This window comes from Citrus clementina, unplaced genomic scaffold (assembly GCF_000493195.1).
Source record: "Citrus clementina cultivar Clemenules unplaced genomic scaffold, Citrus_clementina_v1.0 scaffold_5, whole genome shotgun sequence".
Taxonomy (NCBI): domain Eukaryota; kingdom Viridiplantae; phylum Streptophyta; class Magnoliopsida; order Sapindales; family Rutaceae; genus Citrus; species Citrus x clementina.
The window spans coordinates 4,461,141-4,485,508 of record NW_006262201.1 but is presented as its reverse complement, the minus strand read 5'-3'; the positions used below and the strand labels follow the sequence as shown (position 1 = coordinate 4,485,508).

Genomic DNA, 24,368 nt, shown 5'->3' with positions numbered 1-24,368 from the left:
TTTATTTTTGTAGATATAGTAGCTTATTGCAAGTTATGCTTATCTTTGGAGATTTTTATTTATATATATATTTGAAATTAGGAGATAATATTAATATTGGAGTTGTTTCACGGATATTTATTTTGGTTTGATTTGAATAAAATTTGAGTTATTTCAATTTAAGATTGTGTTGTAAGCATTATAATTCGTTAGTAACCTTCTTCTTTGTCAAGTGCTCCACATGTGTTAGATTTCGAGTGTTGCACTAGTTATTTTACATAATTTTTTTTGAACTAGTTGCTCATTGCCAAAGTGAAAATTAAAAACTAAGAATTTTGTATTATTTTCCATTAGTATCAACTCAATGATTTATCTGTATATCTAAACAAATATCTAATGTGATAGAAAAACATATTCTAGCATATGTGGATTTTTTTTCTTTAAAATTTCATTGCTTTAAGGAAATAGCTTTCTTTGTGCAAAAAATAAAATCTGAATTTGATATATATGACTAATATTGTATTGACACGTTTGTTATATTTATTCTATTTTAGCAATTATATAATGATATTTAAACTAAAATTGATGAGAGTTTGAACTTATAGTACTGTAAGTCCCTCAAAATGTATTTAGGGCTGGTAATGATATAATTTTTAAAATAATTGATGTTAGCTGTGTTGTTGAAACAGTTAACTGTGAAGAGAATTAGTTCAATGTTTAGTAAAATTTATTTTTAAAAGTATTGTAAATTTTAAAAACAGCCATATTAAATATTAAGAAAATTTTAGTGTTAAAATACAGTAAGAATGCAAATGATCAAAATAGATATAATGTTGAATAAAATTTATTTACACATTCATAAAATATGTATGCATAATATTTTTTTTTTATTGTGTATATATAATAATTGATAACTATAAGTAAATATTTTTATTTTCTATTTTATTATCTCATTATAATTGGTAATGATAATAACTCTTTAAGTTTTGTAATTTCATTTCTTAATTGGTAATGATAATAACTCTTTAATTTTTTTAATAATTGTACAAAATTCAAATTAGTGTTTAAGATTCTTGACACAATTAATAAGCAAGTCTCTTTCATAACAATTAAAAATATTATTACATATTTCCTTAACACGAAACACCAATCCAAATCATCACATCACTCGTATAAATTACGAAGTTACGACAAACAAGAAAGATTAATATAAAACACAATCATCAGACCGGGATGCCTATTTCTTCAAATCCTTGAAATTATTTTATTAATAAATAGAAATACACGGACTTCCATGTTAAAATATTAACAAATTTGAATAAATTAAAGAGTATACAGTTGAATTCCCTCTCAACTGTAGCAGGCAAAGTTTGCCAGCCCCATAAATAAAAATTTAAAATATACATAGAACAAGTAAATAAGACACAGAATAAAGCTCTGACCTTTCCATCAGTATTCTTCTTCTTCTTCGTCTTCTGATAACTTATATCAAAGATTGTCTGATATTCTCGATATTTTGTTCTTTCATGGCTGAAAGGTTAAAGAAAAATTATTTTGAGGTGTTGGGTTTGTGCTGTTCGTCAGAGGTTCCACTTGTTGAGAGGATTATGAATTCACTTGATGGAGTTGAAGAGATTTCGGTGATTGTGCCAACGAAAACGGTGATCGTAGTTCATGATACCCGACGCATTTCCGAGACCAAAATTGGTATGTGTTGTGCTGCCATAAATAAGAACTAATTAAATATACTGCAAATGAAGCAATATTAGCACAAATGGATACTTTATTACTCTTTTCAATCATTAATTTACTTTTTTTTGGATTTTTGTATTGCATGAGAATTGAAGTTTATATGTCCTGGGCTACCTTTGGGATTAACATGTTTACTAGTTGTCACTAGTGGTTTCTCATGGGCTATTGTACTATCAGTAATATTAAGGATTCTAACATTTAAGTTTTAATACTATGTGTTATTCAGATGAATTTTATAACTTATACAGTTACTTAATTGTCATTCAAAAAATGAATGTCACGTCAATTGAGACTCAAATTTAAATTTACTTATTGAATATTTAGTATTGCTCTTACATTATATTTTTTATTGATAATTATAGAATAAAAAATATCATGTAACTAAATATTCACCATATATGGTTACAAATGCAATGCACGCATGAAATTATAAAACATATGGCCACAACCCTGACATGACGTATCAGCCCATTACTATGGACAATGTTATTTTTTTTTTCGGTGTATTAAATGGACAATGTTATTATTTATGTTACACTTTAAACTTCTTTTCCTGAATTTTTTACTCATTTAAATTACTAAAAGTCCACTAATTAGTTTCTACATAACTATTATCGATGGTAGTACTGATGAATTTTTTTCAAAAAACTTAATTATAAGTGATTCTGTCTTAGTCTATTGCACTTTTAGGACTGAAGTGTGAGCACACCATTTGTCCATTTGGACTTTAATGTTCTCCTGGTCTGATATAGGGACTCTTCCATGTCTCTTTCGTGCGGAATGAAATTAAATAACTCTATTTTTTTCCCCAAACTAATGCATGTACTATAAGTGATGGCTTAAACGTGCTCCTCTAAAGGGAACTAGAAATCATAGTTAGATATTTCTTAGCCAAATTTTATTATTTACAAGGTTGACACAACTTGGGGATATGTCTATAGCATTGGGCATGACTGTTGTAATTAGTAGGAAGGACAATTAAGCTATATAGAATTTGCCACTTGTAAATGCTCCCAAGTATGCTTACAAGTATTTGAGTCAAAAGTGATGTTATTGTGAGTATTGATACGAAATCTTTTGTGGTTTAATGCCAGTTGAGGCACTGAATAAGGCAAGGCTGGAGGCTACTGTTAGACCAGAGGGGAAAATGAAATCTCAGAAGAAGTGGCCCGCCCCATCAGTCATGGCTTCGGGATTGTTACTTGCACTATCATTTCTAGGATATATTTATTATCCATTGCAATCTTTGGCTGTCGCTGCAGTCATCTTTGGAGTCCCTGCAATATTAGTTAGAAGCGTAGCATCAATTAAGAGCCTCACTCTTAATATAAATGTTCTTGTTCTGATGGCAGGTAATCCTCCTGAATTTCGTCATTTCAAATTGAAGAAAGGGTTACTATTTTTTTCATATTTTGTTTGGTAATGTGCAGCTGTGGGAACTCTTGCTCTTGGAGATTATGTGGAAGCTGGTTCTATTGTCTTTTTATTCTCTATTTCTCAGTGGCTTGAGTCGGTAGCAAGCTACAAGGTCTGGTTCCATCTTTCTCTGTCAACGTGCCTGTTTGTTTGGTATCATTTGATTTTCTGTTTCCGAGGTTTTTTTTTTTTTTTTTTGTTGAGGGGTGAGGGGAGGGGGAGGGAAGAGGATAGAAAATGTTTGGTATTGTTGTTTGGAAACAACTTACAGCTAGAAAATGGATCTTGCCCTCTTTAAGTTCTGAAAGCAATCTGCAACCATTCTATTATTTTCTTATTTCTCCTCTCTATTTCTGGTCCTACATCATTCATCATTTGTATCTTCAATAGCTGTTCTGAAATTTGAATTTTGTATATAATTCATAGGCTATGGCCGCCATGTCATCTTTGACAAGCATGGCTCCTCAGAAGGCCATAACTGCCGAAACTGGGGACCAAGTTGATGTGAATACAGTGAAGGTGAATACAATCCTTGCCGTCAGGGCCGGCGAAGTAATTCCCATTGATGGAATTGTTGTTGAAGGTAAATGTGAGGTGGATGAGAAAACACTGACCGGAGAGTCGTTCCCTGTTGTCAAAGAACAAGATTCTCCTGTTTGGGCTGGCACCATCAATTTGGACGGTTAGTTCTTTCACACTTTAATATCTTCATCAATGTTACAATCAAGAGATTTGACTGCTTGTGTATGTATCTCATCTTTCTCAGGTTATATCAGTATAAAAACTACTGCATTAGCAAAAGACTGTGTGGTCTCAAGAATGGCAGCACTAGTAGAAGAGTCTCACAAAAAGAAGTCACGAGCTCAAACATTTATAGAAAGCTTTGCAAAGTACTACATCCCAGGTTAGTTTCCGTTTTTGTATCCTTCCTATGTTCATTTTAAAGCTAGAATAAGAAACTCTGGAATCCTAATGGATAAGGTGACATGATCTCTAAACTGCATAGCCATGATTAGGAAATTTGTCCAAGCAAACTGAAGCTTCTTCAGGAACTTTTCACACTATTTTTTTATTTTTCTCTCAGCGGTCTTGTTGATATCAGTAGCTTTTGCTGTGATTCCTGCTGCTGTGGGAGTCCCCAATGTGAGGCACTGGTTGTACTTGGCAATAGTTGTTCTCGTTAGCACATGCCCATGTGCACTTATTCTCTCAACACCAGTTGTGATTTTCTGTGCACTTTCCAAAGCTGCGACAACCGGACTTCTGGTCAAGGGTGGCAATTATCTTGAAACTCTTGCGAAAGTTAAGATGGTGGCATTCGATAAAACTGGGACAGTAACAAGGGGAGAATTTACTGTGACAGATTTTCAATCTATCTGTGATGATGTTAGCCTCGGCACATTGTTGTATTGGTACACTTAGCTCTCACACATTTCAGAGTAGATAAATTTCTGTGTTTCTTCAAAGCTAGAGTCACTGATTTTGGGATTATTTGCAGGGTTTCAAGTATTGAGAGCAAATCTAGTCATCCAATGGCGGCTGCATTAGTTGATTATGCAAGGTCATTAGCTATTGAGCCAGTGCCTGAAAATGTGGAGGATTTCCAAAATTTCCCAGGAGAAGGAATTTTTGGGAAAATCCATGGAAATGAAATTTACATAGGAAACAGGAGAATTGGTCCGAGAACTGGTTGCAGTAAAGGTAAGAGGCTTCAATAGCTCTATTTTTAAAAGCTTTAAGGGGGAGAGAAAAAATAAATAAAACTTTAGTTGGGGGCTTGTTTCATATCACTAAAGGTTGAAATTTCAGATTCAATTGTAGAAGCCAAATGTACGGGAGGAAAGACAAGAGGGTATGTGTACTTAGGAGCAACTCCAGTTGGAACATTTAGCCTCTCAGATTCTTGTCGGTCTGGGGCTCTGGAAGCGATTAAAGATCTCAAATCATTAGGCATTAAAAGTTTCATCCTCACCGGTGATAGCCATGCAGCAGCCTTGTATGCACAAGATCAGGTGTGCATGGCTAATAATATCCATGTTATTATTTGACATAATCTAAGCTTGAACTTAAAATTAAATTAACAAGAGAAGAATTTCTTTTTTTTGGTAGTTGGATCATGCATTCGACATGGTCTATGCAGAGCTTCTACCTCAACACAAGGCAGAATTAGTTGAGTTGTTGAAGAAAGATGGAACAACAGCCATGGTTGGAGATGGCATCAATGATGCCCCTGCTTTAGCAGCAGCTGATATTGGCATCTCAATGGGGATTTCAGGTTCAGCACTAGCCATGGAGACAGGACATGTAATACTAATGTCAAACGACATTCGGAAAATACCAAAAGCTATCAAGCTAGCAAGAAAAGCTTCAACAAAACTCATTCAGAATGTCACTCTTTCAGTCACCGTTAAAGGTGCTGTCCTCGCATTGGCAATTGCAGGCTACCCGCTAGTGTGGGCAGCAGTTCTCACTGATGTTGGGACATGCTTGATTGTGATCTTGAACAGCATGTTGCTTCTGAAAAATAACCCAGAGGAGGAAGGAGGGTTTTCGAAATCCAAGTACGGGACCTTTTCCTTGTCGTGCAAGAAAGATGAAGCTAAAGAAGCACTTAATGTGAAGAACTGCAGAAGCAGATGCTGTGAGGCGACGTCTGCTAAAGACACGGCATCAACAAGTTTGCACAGCCAGACCGGTTCCAGTCCTTGTTGTTTGAGCTCGAGCTCATGCAGGAAAGATAGAAGCACAAGTTCAACTGGAAGCCAAGGGGAAAATAAACGAGTTGCAAGGGGCGGTAAGGTAAAGAAATGTGGTGATCAATGTTGTGATATAGAGGCTGGTGTTACGGCTTAGGAAACTTAGGTAGTTTTTTCTCTTTTCAAATCTGAATAATTTGTTTTTAAAAAAATATTTTATTCCAATAAGATTATTGGCAATAAGGAAACAAACTGTTCTAAGAAAACAAAATTTATGGTTAATTATCGAAATAAGTTAAAAGTGACAATATATTGCTACAACATAATTGTGTCAAAATATTCATTTGAAGCCAATTTTTTTCTATTTTAAAGAAATTTATTGGATTTAACCCCAGCCCCTTGGTTGCAAAGGGGCCGATACTGATATAATTTTTCATACTCGCTTTGACTTTTGAGAATTTATATTATTTAGTTGTTTTTTTGTTGAGGTTAGTAGCTTATTAAAAACTAAAGCCAAATATAAAATTTAGACTAGAAATATTAGGCCTAGTAAAATTTCATATGACCCACTTACACAATACAAACCCACACCATTAAAACTGTTGTCAGGTCGACATTTGTTAGGTTGGGTCATTACTGAATCATCCCATCAAAACCCATTCAATGAGGAGCCGAATTTGCATTTAAGTATCAAAATTCATTTCACACGGTTCATTAACACTTAATATTGAAATTATAATAATTTTAAATTATAAATTTTTAAAGAAAATCAAATTACTTTTTATTTTAATTTTAGACAAGTATTCTTATTTAATAATTATATAATTTTGTGGACTATATTATTCGATAATGTTAAACATGATGAATATTAATTTTTTTTTTGGTATTATATTTTTAAGAGTATTTTGTAAATTTTTATTTGTGTTTTAAACTAAAAATATATAAAAATATTTTAAATAATAATTTTAAATTTAGCAAGAAGGGTGGGTTAAATGAATTGGTTTCAATAACATGATAATGGTAATCAATGGGTTCGGATTTGTATTTTTGACCCAAATAAATTAATGGATGGGTTTTGGTATATGTAATTTAACACGATACAATAAGAATGCGACACGAAACCTTTCAAACAAGACTCGTTGCTAGCCTAAGAAATATAAACATTGCTTTTTTAGTTTTTTATCTTTTAATCCATCACAGTAGTTTTATTATTTTTGTAAATTATACCATCAATCTGAAACTGCTTTTTTTTTCCTTAATTTTTATAGGGGATAGGAATGAGTATTTCCATTTCTATATGAGAATCCTGATTTACATCTATTTAAACCTACATCATATAAGAACTAATAAAGAGAATACACAATTGATATCTTACACCATAGCTAACCCATTGTCATCCCCACTTAAAATGAAAATTTAATATTATTAAGAAAATCTCAAAAAATGAATAGTAAAAATTTTGACGATTTTTAAAATTGAGCAATACTGAATCCTGCCAAATTGAAGGAAGAATTCAAGTTACGCATTGCTAAGAATGACGAGAACGAATTAGGACCAGGGAGTATATTATATCTCGTACAATTTGTTATTAATTTACTCCAATATCTCAAAAAATATTTGAAAACTAAACACAAATATATAATCGTGCTTTTATTTTTATAAACAACAATCATATAGAAAATACCTATACACCGTAAGTCATCTTAAATATGTGAATTTTAAAGGTGTGAATAGAATGAATACTTTCCCATGCAGTTTCAAGTTTGCAAATAGGATTATATTTTTTTTAACTCGATCTTAATATTAGCTGTGAAATTTCTCTAAACAATTTTAATTTAGCCTTCGATTGATATTAATGTTTATCATTGTGCTTTCACAACAAAAGATTGAGCTAATTTTACCACGTAGCTAGATATTTGGCAAAAAATCTATATTACTTTCACTATTTTATTAAAAATAATGTTTACCAAATTATAATTTAATAAATAACTTTTTTTTTTTTAATTTTGCAGCAGCTACAACACCACAATTGCAGTTCGCATACAAAACACAAACAGAACATTATTATTATCTGGCCCAATAATTGTATTGCATTTCTTTGCGTGGTCTAGGAAAAATCAAATATATGGACGATTTGATGACCATTAAGAACTTCAAAATGCAATCAACATTGGCACGTTGGTACAGCAAAACATACTGAGCTGAGTGATTGGGAATAAGACCATATCCAATGAAAAGAAAGAACAAAAAATGTTAGAGAAACTGGTTCACTCAAAAGGAAAGTTTGACAGAGCCAGAAATTTATTCTAAAGGGGCTAATTTCAAAAAAGGGTAAAAGCTTGTTTAATCCCTATATTATGAGGTTAGTGTTCATTTAGTCCCTGTATTTTTAAAAACACCTCAAAACGTCCCTGCTACTAAATATTGACACTTATGCCATTATTTTTTTATTATTTTTAACTTACTTTTACAATATTACATTTTTACAATAATGTTTCTTTTTTGGATATTAATAAAAAATTAAATTATTAAATTAAACTCAAAAATAAAATAAAAATAAAAAAGGTATATATTAATTTTTGTGGAAGCTCACGTATGTCTAAAAAATTAATATCGTAAGAAATTACATTATCAATTTTTTTAGAAAAATTAATATTTTAACTCAAGAGTGTGTTCCACAAAAATTAATATATATATATATATTTTTTTATTTTATTTTTTGGTGTTAAACTGGTAATTTATTTTTTTATTTTTAATAATGTCTAAAAAAATTATTATAATAGGGTTATTTTTTTCTTTTTAATAATGTCTAAAAAATTATTATAATAGGGCAATATTATAAAAATAAGTTAAAAGGAACAAAAGATAATGGCAAAAGTGTCAATAATTTAATGGTAGGGATGGTTTGAGGTATTTTTAAAAATATAGGGACTAAACGGACACTAACTTCAAAATATAGGAACTAAACGAGCTTTTACCCTTCAAAAAATAATAATAAATATAAAGAGTTATATCATTCATTCATAATATGCATATATTTCTGTGAACTTTTGTCCATGGCGCAATTTAATGAATTGATAACGTTATTCAATAGTTTCATTATTAATACTACCTAAATTATTGTACATATCTTTCTCAATACACAGGGATTAGGCCACTAAACATTTAATTTTAAGTATTGAGTTGTTCAAATAATTTTAAGGGGCAAAACGTTAGACAATAAAATATTTTTACAGCTGACCCAGTCGTACGATGCTGCCTCCCTGTTTTGATATCACATTAGAAAAGATATTGGACCAAAAAGTTTAACCTAATTGATAAGAGCTCAAAAGTAGTATTAAAGACAAATCAGATTCAAGGGGAGATAAACAAGAAGAAAGTTAAAAGAACTTCTTCCAATAGAGCATATTCCATTGAGGTATGTACCTTCAACTGGGCAAAAGAAAGGTGATCTACTATCACAAATATGAAATTAAAACACTATGGTCTATGAGATCACAAACTGAAGCATTGATGATCAATTCGATAACTTCTTAATAAGGCAATAGCAACTTCTTTCGGCACTTGTACATAAAAGTAAAATACATATAATCAGATTGTTAAAAAATAAATGACGTTATATATCTCAAAGAACAAAAATTAACTGCATTTTATTCGAAAGATGAAAAGTTGAGAAAGGTGTCTCTAGAAATGGAGGCATCAAGAGCCAACCATAAATAGTATGAACTCACCTATGTATTTCAAATTCCAATGGCGTCAAGGAGTTCCGAGTGTTGAGAAACCGAAACCAGTGAGTTAGCAACAATGGCGCCGCTAGCAGCAACTGCAGGGACTCCGATGCCCGGGAAAGTAGAATCACCACAACAATAGAGCTGCGGAATGGGAGTTGAATGCCCAGGAAACGTTTCTTTACCAGCCTGTATCGCTGGCCCATAAGTTCCTCTATTCCTTCGAAGAAACCTTTGATGTGTTAATGGAGTTCCAACCAATTTCACATCACACTTGTCCCGACTAAAACCTGAACCAAGTGCACGCTCCACGGCTCTCCAAATGACCTGGATTATAAATTTTTTTGAGAAATGCTTAAGGAAGTAACAGGATCAAAAAGTTTTTCCAGGCAGAAGATTGATTCAATTGAGAATGACAAAGTCAGGAGATTACACAATATTTCAAAACACTTAATATTTTCATTAAGCGCGAATATTTACTGAAATTACAGTGATTTATGAATATTTATTAATATTACAGTGATTTAATAACCTTTACAGTGGATATCATTTGATATATTTGTGCAAATGCTTGTGACAACCAAAAGACCCAAGTGTTTTCCCCAAGGCACTAAAAGTTGGCATACAGTTCAATCATATTCATTGTAATGAGTACAATATCTAGATACTTAAAGAGCTTTGAGAATCATTTGAGTCACTGGTTATACATGAGCAAGCTTTCAGCAAAATTGAGTTTTCAAAATTTTGAAGTTCTTTTTTACCAGAAAAAAGCAACATGAGAAAGGCCAATATCAACAAGCTTATATAAGTACCTCAGATCTTTCGGCTTTGAGTTTTTTGTATTCGGCACTTCTAGGATCAAGCCCTTTCCACAATTCAAACGGTTCAGTTCCTGGTGTATAAGCATGTAACACATGTTTCCCAGGGGGTGCCAGATCCGGACTTAACACACTTGGTACAGAAATTAAAACAACATTTTGATCAGCATCGACTCCTCGGTCCCAGTCATTCACAACTATATGATGAATCCCCAAGTCCTCTCGTAAACCCTGGTCAGTAAGACATTTTGAATATAAATATAAGATGCTGGACACAAAAATCAGAATAAAAATGGGTTGATGCATAGCACTAGAAACTACAAAGACAAAAAGGTAAAGAACTATTACTTTGGCACAATCAATGGTAAAAGAAAAGACAAACCAAAAAATTATTCAGGTTGAAGGAGCCCTAAGGATGCAGAAGACACAGAAGGCATTGAGAACTTTTGAGTTGTCTCAAATCATACCTTATAATATGGTGTGTCTATGCTAAACTGTAAGTGTCTTTCCCTTCTCTTTTCCTTTAATAGAAAATGAAGCTGTTTAAACATTCAAGTCAACAGAGGGCCTTCATCATGGACCTACATCTAAGACGCCATCTTCCTAATTTGGGATTTTCAGGCTGTCATCATGGTTCTGGACATTGATACCAGTTATGTTGCAGGGCTTTTTAAATCAGTTTATGCATTCCTGAAGGCTCAATAGTTAACACATGGTCTTGCTTGATTTGCTATATGACAAATATGTGTGGCATAGACTTGATGCACACTTAGAATTACTGAGATCAGTTGCTGAGATTCACATTGTGGAGTCACTCACCTCTGCATCAAACCCCAAATGAAGATGCATAAACGATTCACATTGTGGAGTCATATCAATCCTATCTCGGTAGGACTTTGGAACAACTTCCTTAGGTAACAGCTTTAACGTGTCCCACATAGATGCATTACTGACAACAGCCTTTCTAGCACGTATAAACTGCAGCATTTCAAAACATCTCTCCATTAATGACACAAAAAACACATAATTCACTGGAGATTAGTCTTAGAACTCCTTTGTACCACAAAAAAATCAACTTACTTGACCGCTGCTTAGCTTGACTCCGGTGGCTCTATCATTTTCAACTACTATCTTTTCCACATGACTTCTCAGTGAAAGTCGTCCGCCAAACTTCTCTATTCCCTGGACAAGCGCATTAACAAGAGCCCCACTTCCATGAAGGGGGTACTCCAGAGAGCAACCTGGCTTGTACCATTCTGCAAACATGTAAACCTGAAAAGGATTGGAAAAAGAAAGATGAGGTCAGATATACACAGGCATTATCTATAGATAAAAATTACTATGATTTCATAACAAGAACATGAATAGAGATATCATGTTATCAGTATACCAGACATACAAGTGCAATATATAACAAGATTTTCATTTTGGTGAACGAAATTATGATAAATTAATCTCACATTGTTTTACAGTACATAATGTGTTGACCACTGTAGTCATTTTCTCTTTGCACAAGTGACCAGCAGCATACTCATGCTGACAACTTCAAACATGCTAAGGAAACAGCAGTTATAATCATTAATAGTATATCCAGATTTAATTCCTTTCAGGAAAAAAAAAATTACATAATAGTTACCATCTCTGCTGAGAGTATACCATTAGATTTCACCCCTGCAAGCAGGAAAGCCAGAAGATCTATCCAGTTCCGTACAAATGGGTCTTTAAGCTCCAATGAATCAATAATTTCTGAGAATGGTCTGAGAAGTTTCGTTGCACCCAAAGCTCCCTGAGGTCCCATTTGAATAAATGATTTGAGCAGAGAGGGTGCATATCTGGCTGCAACAGTTGAAAGAACACCAAGATCACCTCGGATAGACAAAGGAGGCAGAGCTGTTGCTGTTGCAGACAATGGAAGTATTGCATCCTGAAGAAGGGTTGCATTTTAAATTGGGAGATAAGTGGAGAATCAATTCAAGCATTGTTAATACAATAGATTGTTGATGAATTGCCAAATTGCTAGAACAATAATCGCATATGAAGAAACTCCCGGGATGTGTTAAATTTCTATCACTACTCAGAGGATGCATTTAAAGAGTCCTCACATTTATTTAAGTAAACATTAACCTTAATCATTATGGTATTTTAATATCCTCAGGCAAAGAAGGTAGGAAACCTTTTGGTTAGCTTTAGTTCTCCAATGCAAAAACAAAAGGACATAATTTGATAATTTGTAAGTGAATGTGATTATAAATATGAGAGAAACAGAAATGATGGTACCCACAAGAAGTTTTTTCCACTCTTGCACGGCATTCTTGCTAGCATATTTCTCCAGGTCCTGAGGGAAAAATTAAAAATTCCACTGAGCTCCATACTGCAGCATAATTCGCCCAAAACTTTCAAAGGGAAAAAGAATTCGAATACAGAAGTGCAGCATATGCAATATTTGATGGAACAAATATAGCTACCATGCAAGTATATTAATGAGTAATTGCAGTTGCTCATGATTCCATGCGACTCAAGTGTAAGAGTAATGCTCATATCCGTTTTTCTTTTGGCTTGTATCCTAAGGGTCTTTCTGTTTTAGAACACATGCTACTACATGACTTTTGAGACAATAAACAGATAACAAAGAGAAGGCACCTTATAAAATTCTGTGGGGCCAATACGCGACAAGAATTCACCTTCAGGTATGTAAACCATCCAAGAGTCATATTTGGCACATGGAAGTGACTCCCCCAATGCATCCAAAACCTGAAAATCATAAAAGTTGCCACCCTTTTAATAGAATTATTTAGCTCTATGGCTCCATAAAGAGCCTAATCAATATCACTTCGTTAACTACAGAAAAATTATATGGTTCATCAACTAGTTTCTGATTGTTCTCATATAGGTTCTCGACTGACTAAGAAAAGATGGATAGAATAATTATTTTATCAACCTGTGCAAGTGGATTTGCCTGAGGACCTCTTGACTGGAAACCAGAGAATAAAGATGGCCCTGAATCAAACTCATAGTCTTTAATCTTGAAAGAATGAGCAGCACCTCCAGGTTGATCATGACTCTCTAGTACAAGAACTTCTTGCCCATACCTAGCTAAGAGGCCTCCGCAGCACAGCCCACCAATACCACTGCCGATAACAACAATATCAGCCTCTGGCTTCCCTGCACCTCATGCCACAATTATTTAACAAAATGCCAATTCAAGACCCTATATAAAATGAATTATAAGATAATGCAATGGCATTGCCATCACGGAACCAGGAATTCAGGACAGAATATATACAACTGATAGTTTGATACACGCGACAAATAAGGAAAACAACTAACTAAGAGTTCCTACTAAAACATATGGCCTATATTCACCTAAGTACCTAACTTTTATGTCTCGTTGCGAAGAATGTGTTATCCAACCAGAAAATTGATTCAAATTCAAAGTCTTGAAATTACAGTAACTGGTATCCTTTTCTTTCTTTCGATTGCATTACTCAGCCACATAACTAAAATTTAGACTTCATTTTTGTTCATTATAAGATCTTATACGTGCATAAATACTTAAAATGGCGCACACATAAAATACATGCATAACTCGACGGGTGCTATTAAGAAGAAATTGAGACCTGGGAAGCTATTCTTTTCTTGGAGAAGGAGAGAGCCTCTAGAGGAAGCGTCCTGGCCGTTGGAGCTTCGCGCCAAAACAGATTTTCTGACCGTTGAGGATTTGAAATTGGGAGGGAGGAAACGGTGGAGGTGAGGATGAGTTGGCAAATAACTCAATGCCATGAAATGTGTTTGAAAGAAATTGAATCCCGAGAGTGAGATATTGAAAGACGATTCAAGTAGCTTTAATCATTTGGTTCACCGTTTCTCTACTTATTAAATGATAATATGACTTATTACTTTGTAGTTCTGATACTGGCCACGTCTGTACCCACTGTCTGGCTCCATCTTTTTGCATATTTTTAAACTCAATCGAAAAAAACAAAATGATAAAATAAAATAACTGGACGTGGGGGAGCATGTGAATGTGTGTGATACTGCGATTGCAACAATAGGCCACTTGACCCCCACAGTCCCTTTTTTTTTCTAATTTACACTAACATATTTATTATCACATAAATTTTCGACCTTCTGTACTAAAATGGATATTAGCCCACTTCAAGAAAAAAATATTTCTTCCAGTTAATCTACATGAGCACAGACAATTTATAAAATTTCTTAAACATTTTGTACCCAAAAAAAACACGAAGAACGATTTATATTTTGTATTATAATTAAACGGATTTCTTAAATTAATAACAGTTACTTCTTTATTATTTTCTTGAAATTATTATTTCAAAATTATATTTACTATGTATTATCAAATCAGTTTTTATTTCACTTCAAAAAAAAAATTCAGTTTTTATTTTATGACTACAATTTTTTTTCCCCACAATATCTTTGACTAAAAACCATGTGTCCACAACAGCTCCGCATCAAATAAGGCATTCGCCTCCAAACAAACTTTCAAAATTAAGCAAAAACAAAAGGACTCGTATTACTACAACACCAACATACCCACACACACTACACACAGGCCGAGAAAGATATTCAGCACCATCATCATCTGTATAAATAGGACCAATATCATGTTAAATATTTCAGCCACACTGAAAAATACAAACAAAACAAGACAGACCCGATTAGCAGCTTCTACTAAACTCCATCCTTTTTACTTTTTTTCTCCAAAGTCACTCCAATGCCAATCAGTGAAACAAAACTCAAAACATGCTGCTGGTTTTGGAAAAGGCCCCAGCTTTTAATCTATTTTAGGCACAAAACCATTTATAGAGAACCCTATGAATGTCAAGGAGGGCTATAGACAAATGCTCCCCAGTCACTTATGGCAGACCGCGACTGCTGAAATTTCGGTCTGCAATTATATTTACAGTTCCAGCTAATGGAAGAATCCACCTGCCAAAAGCAGAATATCCCAGTACCTATACAGAGTCAATGGCAAGATTGAGGATGTCCTTCACTCCCCCAGCAAAACACCTCCTAAAGGTCACCATGATGATAACTGTGGTATTATATAGGACTGTAAAAGATGATCTCGCTTTTCTTTGTCTTTTTCCTCCTATCCGAGCCATTTGTTACCAAGATCGGGATTCTTCAACCCACCATGTATTTAATTACATTGGTATCTGAACCAGTCAGGTTAACTAAACCTTTCCTCTTTATCACTGCTGAAACATTGTCTACACCTCATCAAGTGTGAAGCAAACCAAGACAGTCTCCACAAAACAGCAAGTGCATGCTCCAAATTTTCAAAATGGATAAGCAGTTCACTGCAAAACAATAATAAATTAAAAAATGGAAAATCAACCTTAACAAAAGACTCATCATTGGGTGGGATTATTTGCACACCAAAATCTACTTTGAATACTCTTACTCTACAAACTCATCCAATACATTTCAAAAGGTATTTTCTACTCTGTATACTCTTTTACATGTCAAAGTTATCCTTCATTAAAATTATTCCATTAACTAATTATTTTCTCTCTACACCCATAAAATATTCACAATTCTTATGTCATATTGCGTTACGTAATAATTCCCAAAGCTTATTAAGATTCAAGATTGGTGTTGTAACTCCTTAGATTCAGATCAAGGTTCAGATTTGGTCGTAGGCCTAGCCATATACATAAATGGTGTTGTAACTCCTTAGATTCAGATCAAGGTTCAGATTTGATCGTAGGCCTAGCCATATACATAAATATTCTTTCAAATGCAAAATATGTTGAATGCGGGACATATACATATTCCTTCGATCTTGGAGGTCACTCAATATAATCCAAAGCAATAAAAAGCCAGATCCAATTCAATCTGATCCCATCAATCTGATTAAAATAAAAATTTACAAACAAAAATCATCAATTACTCTCCACAGTTCTAGTTATTAACAATTGAAAACATTTTATATATATATATATGGTTAAAAAAAAAATTGAAATTTGAATATAGAAAACAATCATAGGTCGCAATTAATACTCTATGTAATTGTGTATTTATAGTTATACCATTTTTTTTAAAAGGAAAATCAGGTTTTTTCTTTAGCAAGTTAAATATAAAAGCAATATGTAGCTTCTTCTTTTTTTAAATAAACAAAATAAAAATTAATCAGTTGGATTGCTTTATATATGATTTTAACACATAGATCCATAAACCAATCCAATAACATTGGATTTTCCATTTTGCAATCCAATAAATCCAATCAAAAGGTTCTGCTTTGGATTGGATTGATTGGTTTGATTGGATTGGATCTTGAACACCCCTAATTCATTTATCAAGAAATTGGTTAAGGATGTGGTGAACAGCGACCAAGGAGATCATGGAAAGGCACAAACAAGCTACCACATATTTATGGTTAGTTAAATATTTCAATAAAGAGCCCATAAAGCTTCTGCATTCATTTAGCATAGAGATACTTGAAAAAAATGAAGAAATGATTCTTAACAAGTAAAGACTTACCATTTTAGGTACGCTAAGAACCTGAGCTTGACTTCTGAACCCAGACTTGTTTCTGAAAAATCAGTGATAAAAAATCAAAATAGTTGTCACACATTTAGGAAAAAAAGAAACAAAAAGACAGCACAAAATCAATATCATAAAAAATATCTGATTACCTCATGGGAACCATATCCAGAAGCACCACCTCTTCTTAAAGGCTTTCCCTCACTCATAACAGGCGAACCGTCATCCTTAACATGGGTTGGCCCTCGACGACCAATATGTCTATGGGATCCTGCATAAAATCAAACATGCAAGTTGTCTCATTCCAATTCCAAATGCTCATGAAGAAAATCAGCACAAGAGATCATATACCAGCAACCTCTAGAACTACCGGGTTTCAAACACCAAAACTATCCATTATCCACAGAACCAAAAACTAACCATTGTCTACAGAAGAATGACTGCTACGTCCACCCCCAACAGCTTTAACTTCTCCACTCCTCATATTTGATAAGTCAAATTTCCCATCGCCAAGATTCCCTGGAAATCATATACAGAAAAATCGAATAAATTAAAAAAGTTTGACAAAAGATGCTCCATTTCTATTCTTCCCATACAGATTATAATAAATATTTCAGATACAGTGGGTGCATGTCTAAATTATATACATATTTCAGATACATGGGTGCACATCTCCCTGCATATGTATTTTGATAGTGTAGCAGTAACCAATTAGCACAGTAGTATAATCACAAAGCAGTACTTGCGTACCGATTGATCCCAACAAATTCACTGAAATAGCAGCCCTACCTTCTGAAGAATCCACTGCTGACAGTGAAAGTTGAGATGCAGATGATGACAAAGACTCATCACTTTGATACGATCCATCTGAACGTCGAAGTGTCCACGCGGCACGATCAGGTCTATCCTTGTTTCTGGTGCGTCTTTCCTGCTTCTCACTGTGCAAGTCATTCACAATAACCTTGTCATCAGAAACCCCATTTGTGTCCTTCATAACCAACTGTACATGCGATGGCCGAGGAGGTCGTTTGTCCTTTTCTAGATTTGATATTTGCTGCTCAGAATGAAGTCCAGAAGCCTGATTTTGACGAGCGTCCTTATTCAAAAGTATGCCTCTAATTATTCTCCCGCTGTTTTCACGTCGCTGGTTCTGCTTCAGAGCAGGTGAACTGATTATGGTTTTAACTGAAGCACTCTGCTGATGTGACACACTGCCAGACACCTGGAGAAGGAAAATGGTTAAGTGATACAAAGTTACAACTTGAAAATTTAAAATACAATGGATATATTATGCAGTTCACAAAACACAAGCATGAAGATTCACATAGAGGTTCATTAAAGATTCCAATTCCAAGACAGACATGGAATTTGACCAAGTGCTATCAACGAATTGAGGGTTATAATTGTCAAACGAATACAAAGAAGAAATTTCAGGTTAAAATTCTCTAATTTTCCTCATTGATTTCTCAAACCCCTCATCTCACACATAAACCTTTAATAGATATAATTTCAGAAATTTATGCCATTGCTACTCACAAAATTCCTAGATGCTCAGAAAACATGGAAAAAAATGATAATAACAATTACAAGAGCATTGGGGATATGTAATACACAAGACCATGCTGGTCCAATGAATAGTTAGGTATTCTAAAATCTTAGTACTAATAAAGTAACTGATAGAGTGAAAATACAATTCATCATTGCCAACTAACATTGCAAGTGCATGATTGGATCAGCAAGGTAAATAGGAAAAAGAAATTAAGAATAGAAACAAAATAATCTTCACTAATACCAATCACCATATCCAATGGAAAATTCCCATCACTCAATTGCATCCCTTTCCCTTATCTGTACCTTTGTTTTTCTTTTTCAGTACATCTAAAATATGAACCAATCACATCCATTGCAAAAAGAAAATAAGCCCTGAGCACCATATATACCGGAAAGGTAACCCAAGTAATCAGGTCCTGTAAGATGAAAGTAACAAAAAGCTTACCTGGGAAATTTCTCGTTCTTTCCCTTTAAGAAGCAGCACTTTCTTTTTCCCACCATCACTATTAGCAGGAACTCCTGAAACAAAACCATTAAAAGGTAAACAAGACTTGCAAAAGATTATGATGCATAAATCAACTCATCCGCAGGAAGATTCACATGAATTAACAGACTGTGTTAAATGTGTATGTGTGAATGGACAATTGATGGAAACAGTTCCTGAAACAGCAGTCTGAAACTCACAAATTACTACTAAAAACAACATACACAAGAAACAAGTTAGTCATGGGAAGACGACCAAAGAACATATACATATGAAAAGAAAAACTAATTAAGCCACTCCAAACACAGATGTAGTTGAATATTAACTCTTGCACATTAACTCTTGAGAAAGGAGCAACAGCTTTAAGGATATTTTGGCCTCTTGAAAGCGGTAAATTATTTCTCTCTCAGCAAAAAGTTCTAAAACAAATATCGGTTTACAGCACACCCCCCCCCCCCCCCAAAAAAAAATCCCAGAAAGAACTGGCTCTCCTTTTATAAAAAACTAAATTAAAAAAAAAAAAGAGTTGGCAATCAAATACTCAATCACCTAACTTCAATTTTTTTTCTAATTTAAGCACAAAGAGAACTATTACCAGTGTTTGCACAAACTATTCTTAGACTTGGATATACTATATATTACGGTACTTAGATATGATGTCGACAGTTATGCTATCGACAGGTGGAGGGCCCCCAAAAAGTAATTAAGAAAGTTTTAAAGTGATGTTAAAAAATACTTCATTAAGCATGCATATAAAGGAAATCACAAATAACTCTCTTAATTTAAAAAATAAAAATAAAAATAAAAATAAAAGACTAGCGTATGACCATACATGTATCAAAGCAATCCAAAATTCAAGCACATGTTTTCATATGTCCTAATGTTGTCGCTAGCAGAAACAACGATGCCATTTATAAAGACTATTAAGCTTTAGTCTCCTAGTCATACCACTTTCCTCCAAAACTACTTCACTTCCAGTTGCTGATGATGAACTAACAGGCTTATCAAAATCCTGATCATCTCGCTTGGGAACCAGAATATAAGTAGACTTGTCTTTCCCACTACTGTTTTTTGCAGTGTCCCTTAAAACATACTGCCCATCACACAAGAAAAAGATATTAATAACCCAGAGAATCTCAACATTTCGCCTGAGGATCACGAATAACTGTTATAAATGGTCAGGCACAACCAAAAACTAAATAATAACAAAAGAATCTATCTACAAAACATGGGCCACACTCCAAAAATCTTTGACAGAAAAAAATGAATATTCTACTTCCCACTGGTTTGATTTTAAAAAGTATACGCATGGGTCAATAAATTAAAAGGAATGAAATAAGCTAACATTACCCGATTTACACTACAAACTACAGAAAACACTAAACTAGATTTGAATTTATTCCATGATAAGCATGTCAATAACAACAGCACATAATAAATTTCTGGAGAACCACAACGCCGAGGTGTCATTCTTGTGCTTGGACTTTCTTTGTCATGGCAAACAAGCCACTTCATCCAAACAAGAGGTTGTTCAAGCTTGACCCAACAACCTAAATTCAATGCTTGAGCTTAATTTGCGACTAAATCAAGCTCGTTGAGAGCCAGTGCCTGATCTTGACAATGACCATGAAACCTAAGCTTGAATATTAAAATCAACTCATGCTTGAAAAACTGTTTTTCTTCATTCTATACTTCTAAATTGTACAAGCTTAGTACCAATTTAACATGTACTAAACAAAGGGCCTACTAAGACAAGCAAGCTAAGATCTGGTGTTCAAGAACGGGCAATTTCTATATGCTTTGACAAAGAATTAAACCCCCTTCCCCAAAACAGTAAAGAACACCAAAAAAATAAAAGGACCATTCAAGATAACAATTTTTGTGTGGGTGCAATCCCATAACGATACTCATTTAAGATAAAAAGAAAGTTCAAACGTAATACTTTATACATAAGTACCATTGTGGTGGAAGCCTTTTTCTTGTCAGAACCTCGTTTGGACGAGCCTGAAGCAGGACTTCCGGTTGATGATCCACTAGCTCTTCTACTCAGTTTCCCATTAGACAATAACCTCTGTCATCAACATAAAAGTAAAATCAGTAGATATGGAAAAAGTAATCAATTCTTATAAATGTTGTTACTTTCCTATGAATTCAAATCAAGGCACAATAACATACAAGATTGTAAATAAATAATGTATCTCTCTACAAGGATTGAAATTCTTTGCATACTAAACAAAAGCGAAGTTATATGGAGCAAAACATTGAAAATTGAATCAAATTTCCACCGAAAATCATTGCAAACTCATAAGTGAAGGGAAAAGAGGGAAAATTTCATCAGTAAAATCATATCCACAAAACACAAATTACATATCCAAAGTTCTTGTTACATGAGTAATGATGTGATCAAAATTGAAAAAATTGAAGGTAGCAACTAGAGTACCTAAGAGGAGCTAGAAGACAACCAAAAAGAAACCCAACAAGGGAACAATGATCTAAATCTTGAAACAAAAAAAGCTGGCATTTGACAAAATCACGTATAAATACAAATCATGTTCATTTTTCTTAGATCTTGCTCAAATAATATAGCAAATATATACCCGAGGCCCGGCCTTTGCAGCCCTTTTCTGTCGTACAAAATCCATTAAAGGTGTAACTATAAGCGCTTCTTTAGCAGCACCTACAAAGGTGTAACAGACAAATATCACTTGAAAACATACACTAAATTGCTTTCTCATTATAACCATGTAACTGGTTTTTTCTTCATTTCACTACAATAACTTCTCTAAGCCAAAAATGTCTAGGATCATTTTGACTAACCAGCTCTTTCTGCTTCTCTTCTCTCCAGTTGTATCTCTGCACTAGGAAGATTCTCAACCGGCTTTGAAATAAATTCAAGAAACTCCAAATACTCAGGATCTAGATGAGCAACAAGAAACACTTGTATTCATACAAACAGAAAAAGGGTTGCATATACAAGTCCACAGGCAACCAATATACCTATTAGGCTTTACTTAAAAAGGATAAGTAAGTACCCTTTAATAAGGTCCCTTCACGACCGTCCTTTTTAGACCATTGCTTTGGAACGCGTTGTGAGGGAGCGTACTCAACAATAGTTTTAAACTGGACACCTGAAGAAGAAAGAAATATTACTTCAAGAAATTCCACACCTCACATGTTCCTATAAAGATCCTTGTCCAAAGAAGATGAAAAATTAAAAATAAAAGATTAAAAACGAAAATAAACATGAGTAACCCTTGATTTAGTATTCCAAAATTGCCAGCAAATTATAATCAAGTGAAAAACAGAATCACCACCATCTGAAGTTAAAATTGCAGGTTGAATAAGAAGGTAGTCACAATATTTATGGTGACACAGTTGAGCATAATCAATCTCTTCAAAACTTTTGTCAAGAATTACCCTTCTCGTTAACAAAGACATGTCCGTTAAAGAATTCAGCGAATTCCAGAACGTCTTCTGGCTTCTTGAAGTCAAGGTAGGCTCTAGCACAGGACTGATGCTTCTGACTGCAAGATAATTTTAGGAAAAATGAGTATAAGAGAATATCCGGACCACAGTATTTGCAGACATGAGTATTAAATTATAACTTTTGTACATATATCCTAATTTGATAACAGAAGTAACTAAAATAAAAGAAAATACCCACGTGACAAACACCTATAGCACCCTACAAACAGAATAAAAAATATATTAAGCATTCTACTCTATTACTAACAAAAAGGATGAAGCCAGGTCAAAAGATAATTCAGTATTTGAGGAGTAAAAGTAAAAATAAAAAATAAAATGTAACCAAAAAGAAGCCATATAAGAGCACCTTGTTAGTATTCAAGCAAATAACAAAATAATACAATGATGCCATGCATTTCAAGCAATAACAACTATGAGTTCATCCTAAATGAATTTTCCCAAAATTTCAAAATTCTGACAGCAAATTAAATACCAAAAATAAAAAATAAATAAATAAACTAAAACAAACTCATCAGCAAGTAACCACCATGAACCCATAATCATCTAAAATGCAGTAAAATCAAGTTGGTGATTAACAAACAACACATAAAATTACTAGAAGCCCACTAACAAACAGCCATCAAGAACTTACTATGAACAAAACCACCCAAAATTTCGCGTTAATGAAAAAAATCGGCAGAAAAGTAAAATCTTTATTAAAAAAAAGGAAATAAAAAAGACCCTAACCTGGTCTTTCCTTGACGAAAGGACACCCAATTGTAGCGCCCACCGAAGGCACCGTCGATTTGTTCCGTAAACGCCGGCTGCGTAATTGCCGGCGGCAAGTTTCGCACCACCACCTTGGTTCGATCCAACGGCCCCTTCATTATCACGACGCCGTTTTCAGAAACCCTCCCAAAATAAAACCCTTTCTTAAAAAAAAAAAAAAAAAAAAAAAAAAACCCTAGACTTTTGCGCGTTTAATGCCGTTGGCTTTGATAATTGAGTTTGAAAAGCAAAATCGGCCTGAGATTACATCTTTAATCGAGTGTTAGCGCATCGATCGAGTGAAATTTCGTGCCCTAATTTTGAATTTGCAAACGAATCGGGCCATGCATCGAAGTTAAAATAGAGTGTGTGTGATACGATGAAAGGGATTGAGCGTTTGATTCAATATATATACCTTTTGGAAAAATAACATTTTAATCCTCATATTTATAAATTATCTCAAATAAGAACTTCTTTGTTCATTTGTATATATATATAGCCTTGGTCTAATTTGAAAAATATTTATTTATTCTATCAATAAATCCCACCAGGTACTTTTTAACATTAATTTTTTTAACAATAGTGAGGTTTAAGTAGATTTTATTGGTAAAATATATATGATTACTTATATAATTTGCTATTTTCTTACAGAGTAGGTAAGCAGAATCAGAATTATGGAGTCCACCATAATTTAAGAATGAGGACAAGCCATTGAACAAGGTGAACATGACTGTCTTAAACAGGCAACAAAGCACAAAATGATCTCAATTACCTAACTCATAGTCCTAAGGGTTGGGGAATGAATCTCTCATTCCTAGGTTGACTATTTTGCCCTCCCTAAAATTAAAAATATTCACTTTGTCCTCATTTATAATTAATTAATATATTATTATAATTAATCAATTAATATTATAATTAATTAATATATTAATAATAATTATTATTATTAATTACAATTTTGAATGAATAATCACAATAATTAATATATTATTACTATTAAGTAATATATTAATATGTTATTAACAATAGTTATTAATAATTATAATTTTTGAATAGATAATCACAATAATTAATATACTATTATTATTATAATTAATTAATTAATTTACTATATAATAATTACTAATATAATTATTATAATTAATTCATATTATTATTATTATTAACAACTAAGGGTATTTTAGTAACTTGAAATAATTCA

The 24,368-nt window shown here is 33.4% G+C and overlaps 3 protein-coding genes across 4 annotated transcripts; 1 reads left to right on the top strand and 2 right to left on the bottom strand.

The window, feature by feature from the left end:
- The first annotated feature begins 1,474 nt into the window (after positions 1-1,474).
- Positions 1,475-6,000, top strand: LOC18043187 (putative inactive cadmium/zinc-transporting ATPase HMA3). Its single transcript, XM_024183377.1, has 9 exons — positions 1,475-1,686; positions 2,826-3,083; positions 3,162-3,259; positions 3,574-3,829; positions 3,914-4,051; positions 4,232-4,559; positions 4,646-4,848; positions 4,957-5,159; positions 5,257-6,000. Exons 1-9 carry the CDS (start codon positions 1,506-1,508, stop codon positions 5,998-6,000), a joined length of 2,409 nt encoding a protein of 802 aa, XP_024039145.1. The 5' UTR covers positions 1,475-1,505.
- Positions 6,001-9,474: 3,474 nt separating this feature from the next.
- On the bottom strand, positions 9,475-14,235 carry LOC18043114 (prolycopene isomerase, chloroplastic). Of its 2 annotated transcripts, XM_024184036.1 has the most exons (10): positions 14,007-14,235; positions 13,328-13,551; positions 13,030-13,140; positions 12,671-12,724; positions 12,026-12,313; positions 11,470-11,661; positions 11,209-11,367; positions 10,857-10,910; positions 10,384-10,620; positions 9,475-9,898 (listed from the first exon to the last, which is right to left on the bottom strand). In XM_024184036.1, the coding sequence occupies exons 1-10, from the start codon at positions 14,167-14,169 to the stop codon at positions 9,584-9,586; spliced, it is 1,797 nt and encodes a 598-aa protein (XP_024039804.1). In that variant the 5' UTR covers positions 14,170-14,235; the 3' UTR covers positions 9,475-9,583. The 2 variants fall into 2 exon arrangements, with proteins under 2 accessions (XP_024039804.1, XP_006431586.1); XM_006431523.2 differs by lacking the exon at positions 10,857-10,910.
- Positions 14,236-14,898: 663 nt separating this feature from the next.
- Positions 14,899-23,533, bottom strand: LOC18041340 (regulator of nonsense transcripts UPF3). Its single transcript, XM_006431522.2, has 13 exons — positions 23,147-23,533; positions 22,352-22,458; positions 21,967-22,062; positions 21,752-21,850; positions 21,532-21,611; positions 20,892-21,005; positions 19,883-20,027; positions 18,896-18,969; positions 17,689-18,121; positions 17,320-17,418; positions 17,052-17,170; positions 16,897-16,948; positions 14,899-15,713 (listed from the first exon to the last, which is right to left on the bottom strand). Exons 1-12 carry the CDS (start codon positions 23,284-23,286, stop codon positions 16,910-16,912), a joined length of 1,545 nt encoding a protein of 514 aa, XP_006431585.1. The 5' UTR covers positions 23,287-23,533; the 3' UTR covers positions 14,899-15,713; positions 16,897-16,909.
- Between the last annotated feature and the right edge of the window lie 835 nt (positions 23,534-24,368).

Coding starts and splice junctions, on each gene's coding strand:
- LOC18043187 (XM_024183377.1), top strand. CDS start 1,506: ATGGCTGAAAGGTTAAAGAAAAATTATTTTGAGGTGTTGGGTTTGTGC. Junction 3,084..3,161: donor TGTTCTTGTTCTGATGGCAG/GTAATCCTCCTG, acceptor GGTAATGTGCAG/CTGTGGGAACTCTTGCTCTT. Junction 4,052..4,231: donor TGCAAAGTACTACATCCCAG/GTTAGTTTCCGT, acceptor TTTTTCTCTCAG/CGGTCTTGTTGATATCAGTA.
- LOC18043114 (XM_024184036.1), bottom strand. CDS start 14,169: ATGGCATTGAGTTATTTGCCAACTCATCCTCACCTCCACCGTTTCCTC. Junction 12,725..13,029: donor GCCCCACAGAATTTTATAAG/GTGCCTTCTCTT, acceptor TTTTTCCCTCAG/GACCTGGAGAAATATGCTAG. Junction 11,662..12,025: donor GTATACTCTCAGCAGAGATG/GTAACTATTATG, acceptor AATCCTTTTCAG/GTTTACATGTTTGCAGAATG.
- LOC18041340 (XM_006431522.2), bottom strand. CDS start 23,286: ATGAAGGGGCCGTTGGATCGAACCAAGGTGGTGGTGCGAAACTTGCCG. Junction 22,063..22,351: donor TGTCTTTGTTAACGAGAAGG/GTAATTCTTGAC, acceptor TTTCTTCTTCAG/GTGTCCAGTTTAAAACTATT. Junction 21,851..21,966: donor TGAAGGGACCTTATTAAAGG/GTACTTACTTAT, acceptor TTGCTCATCTAG/ATCCTGAGTATTTGGAGTTT.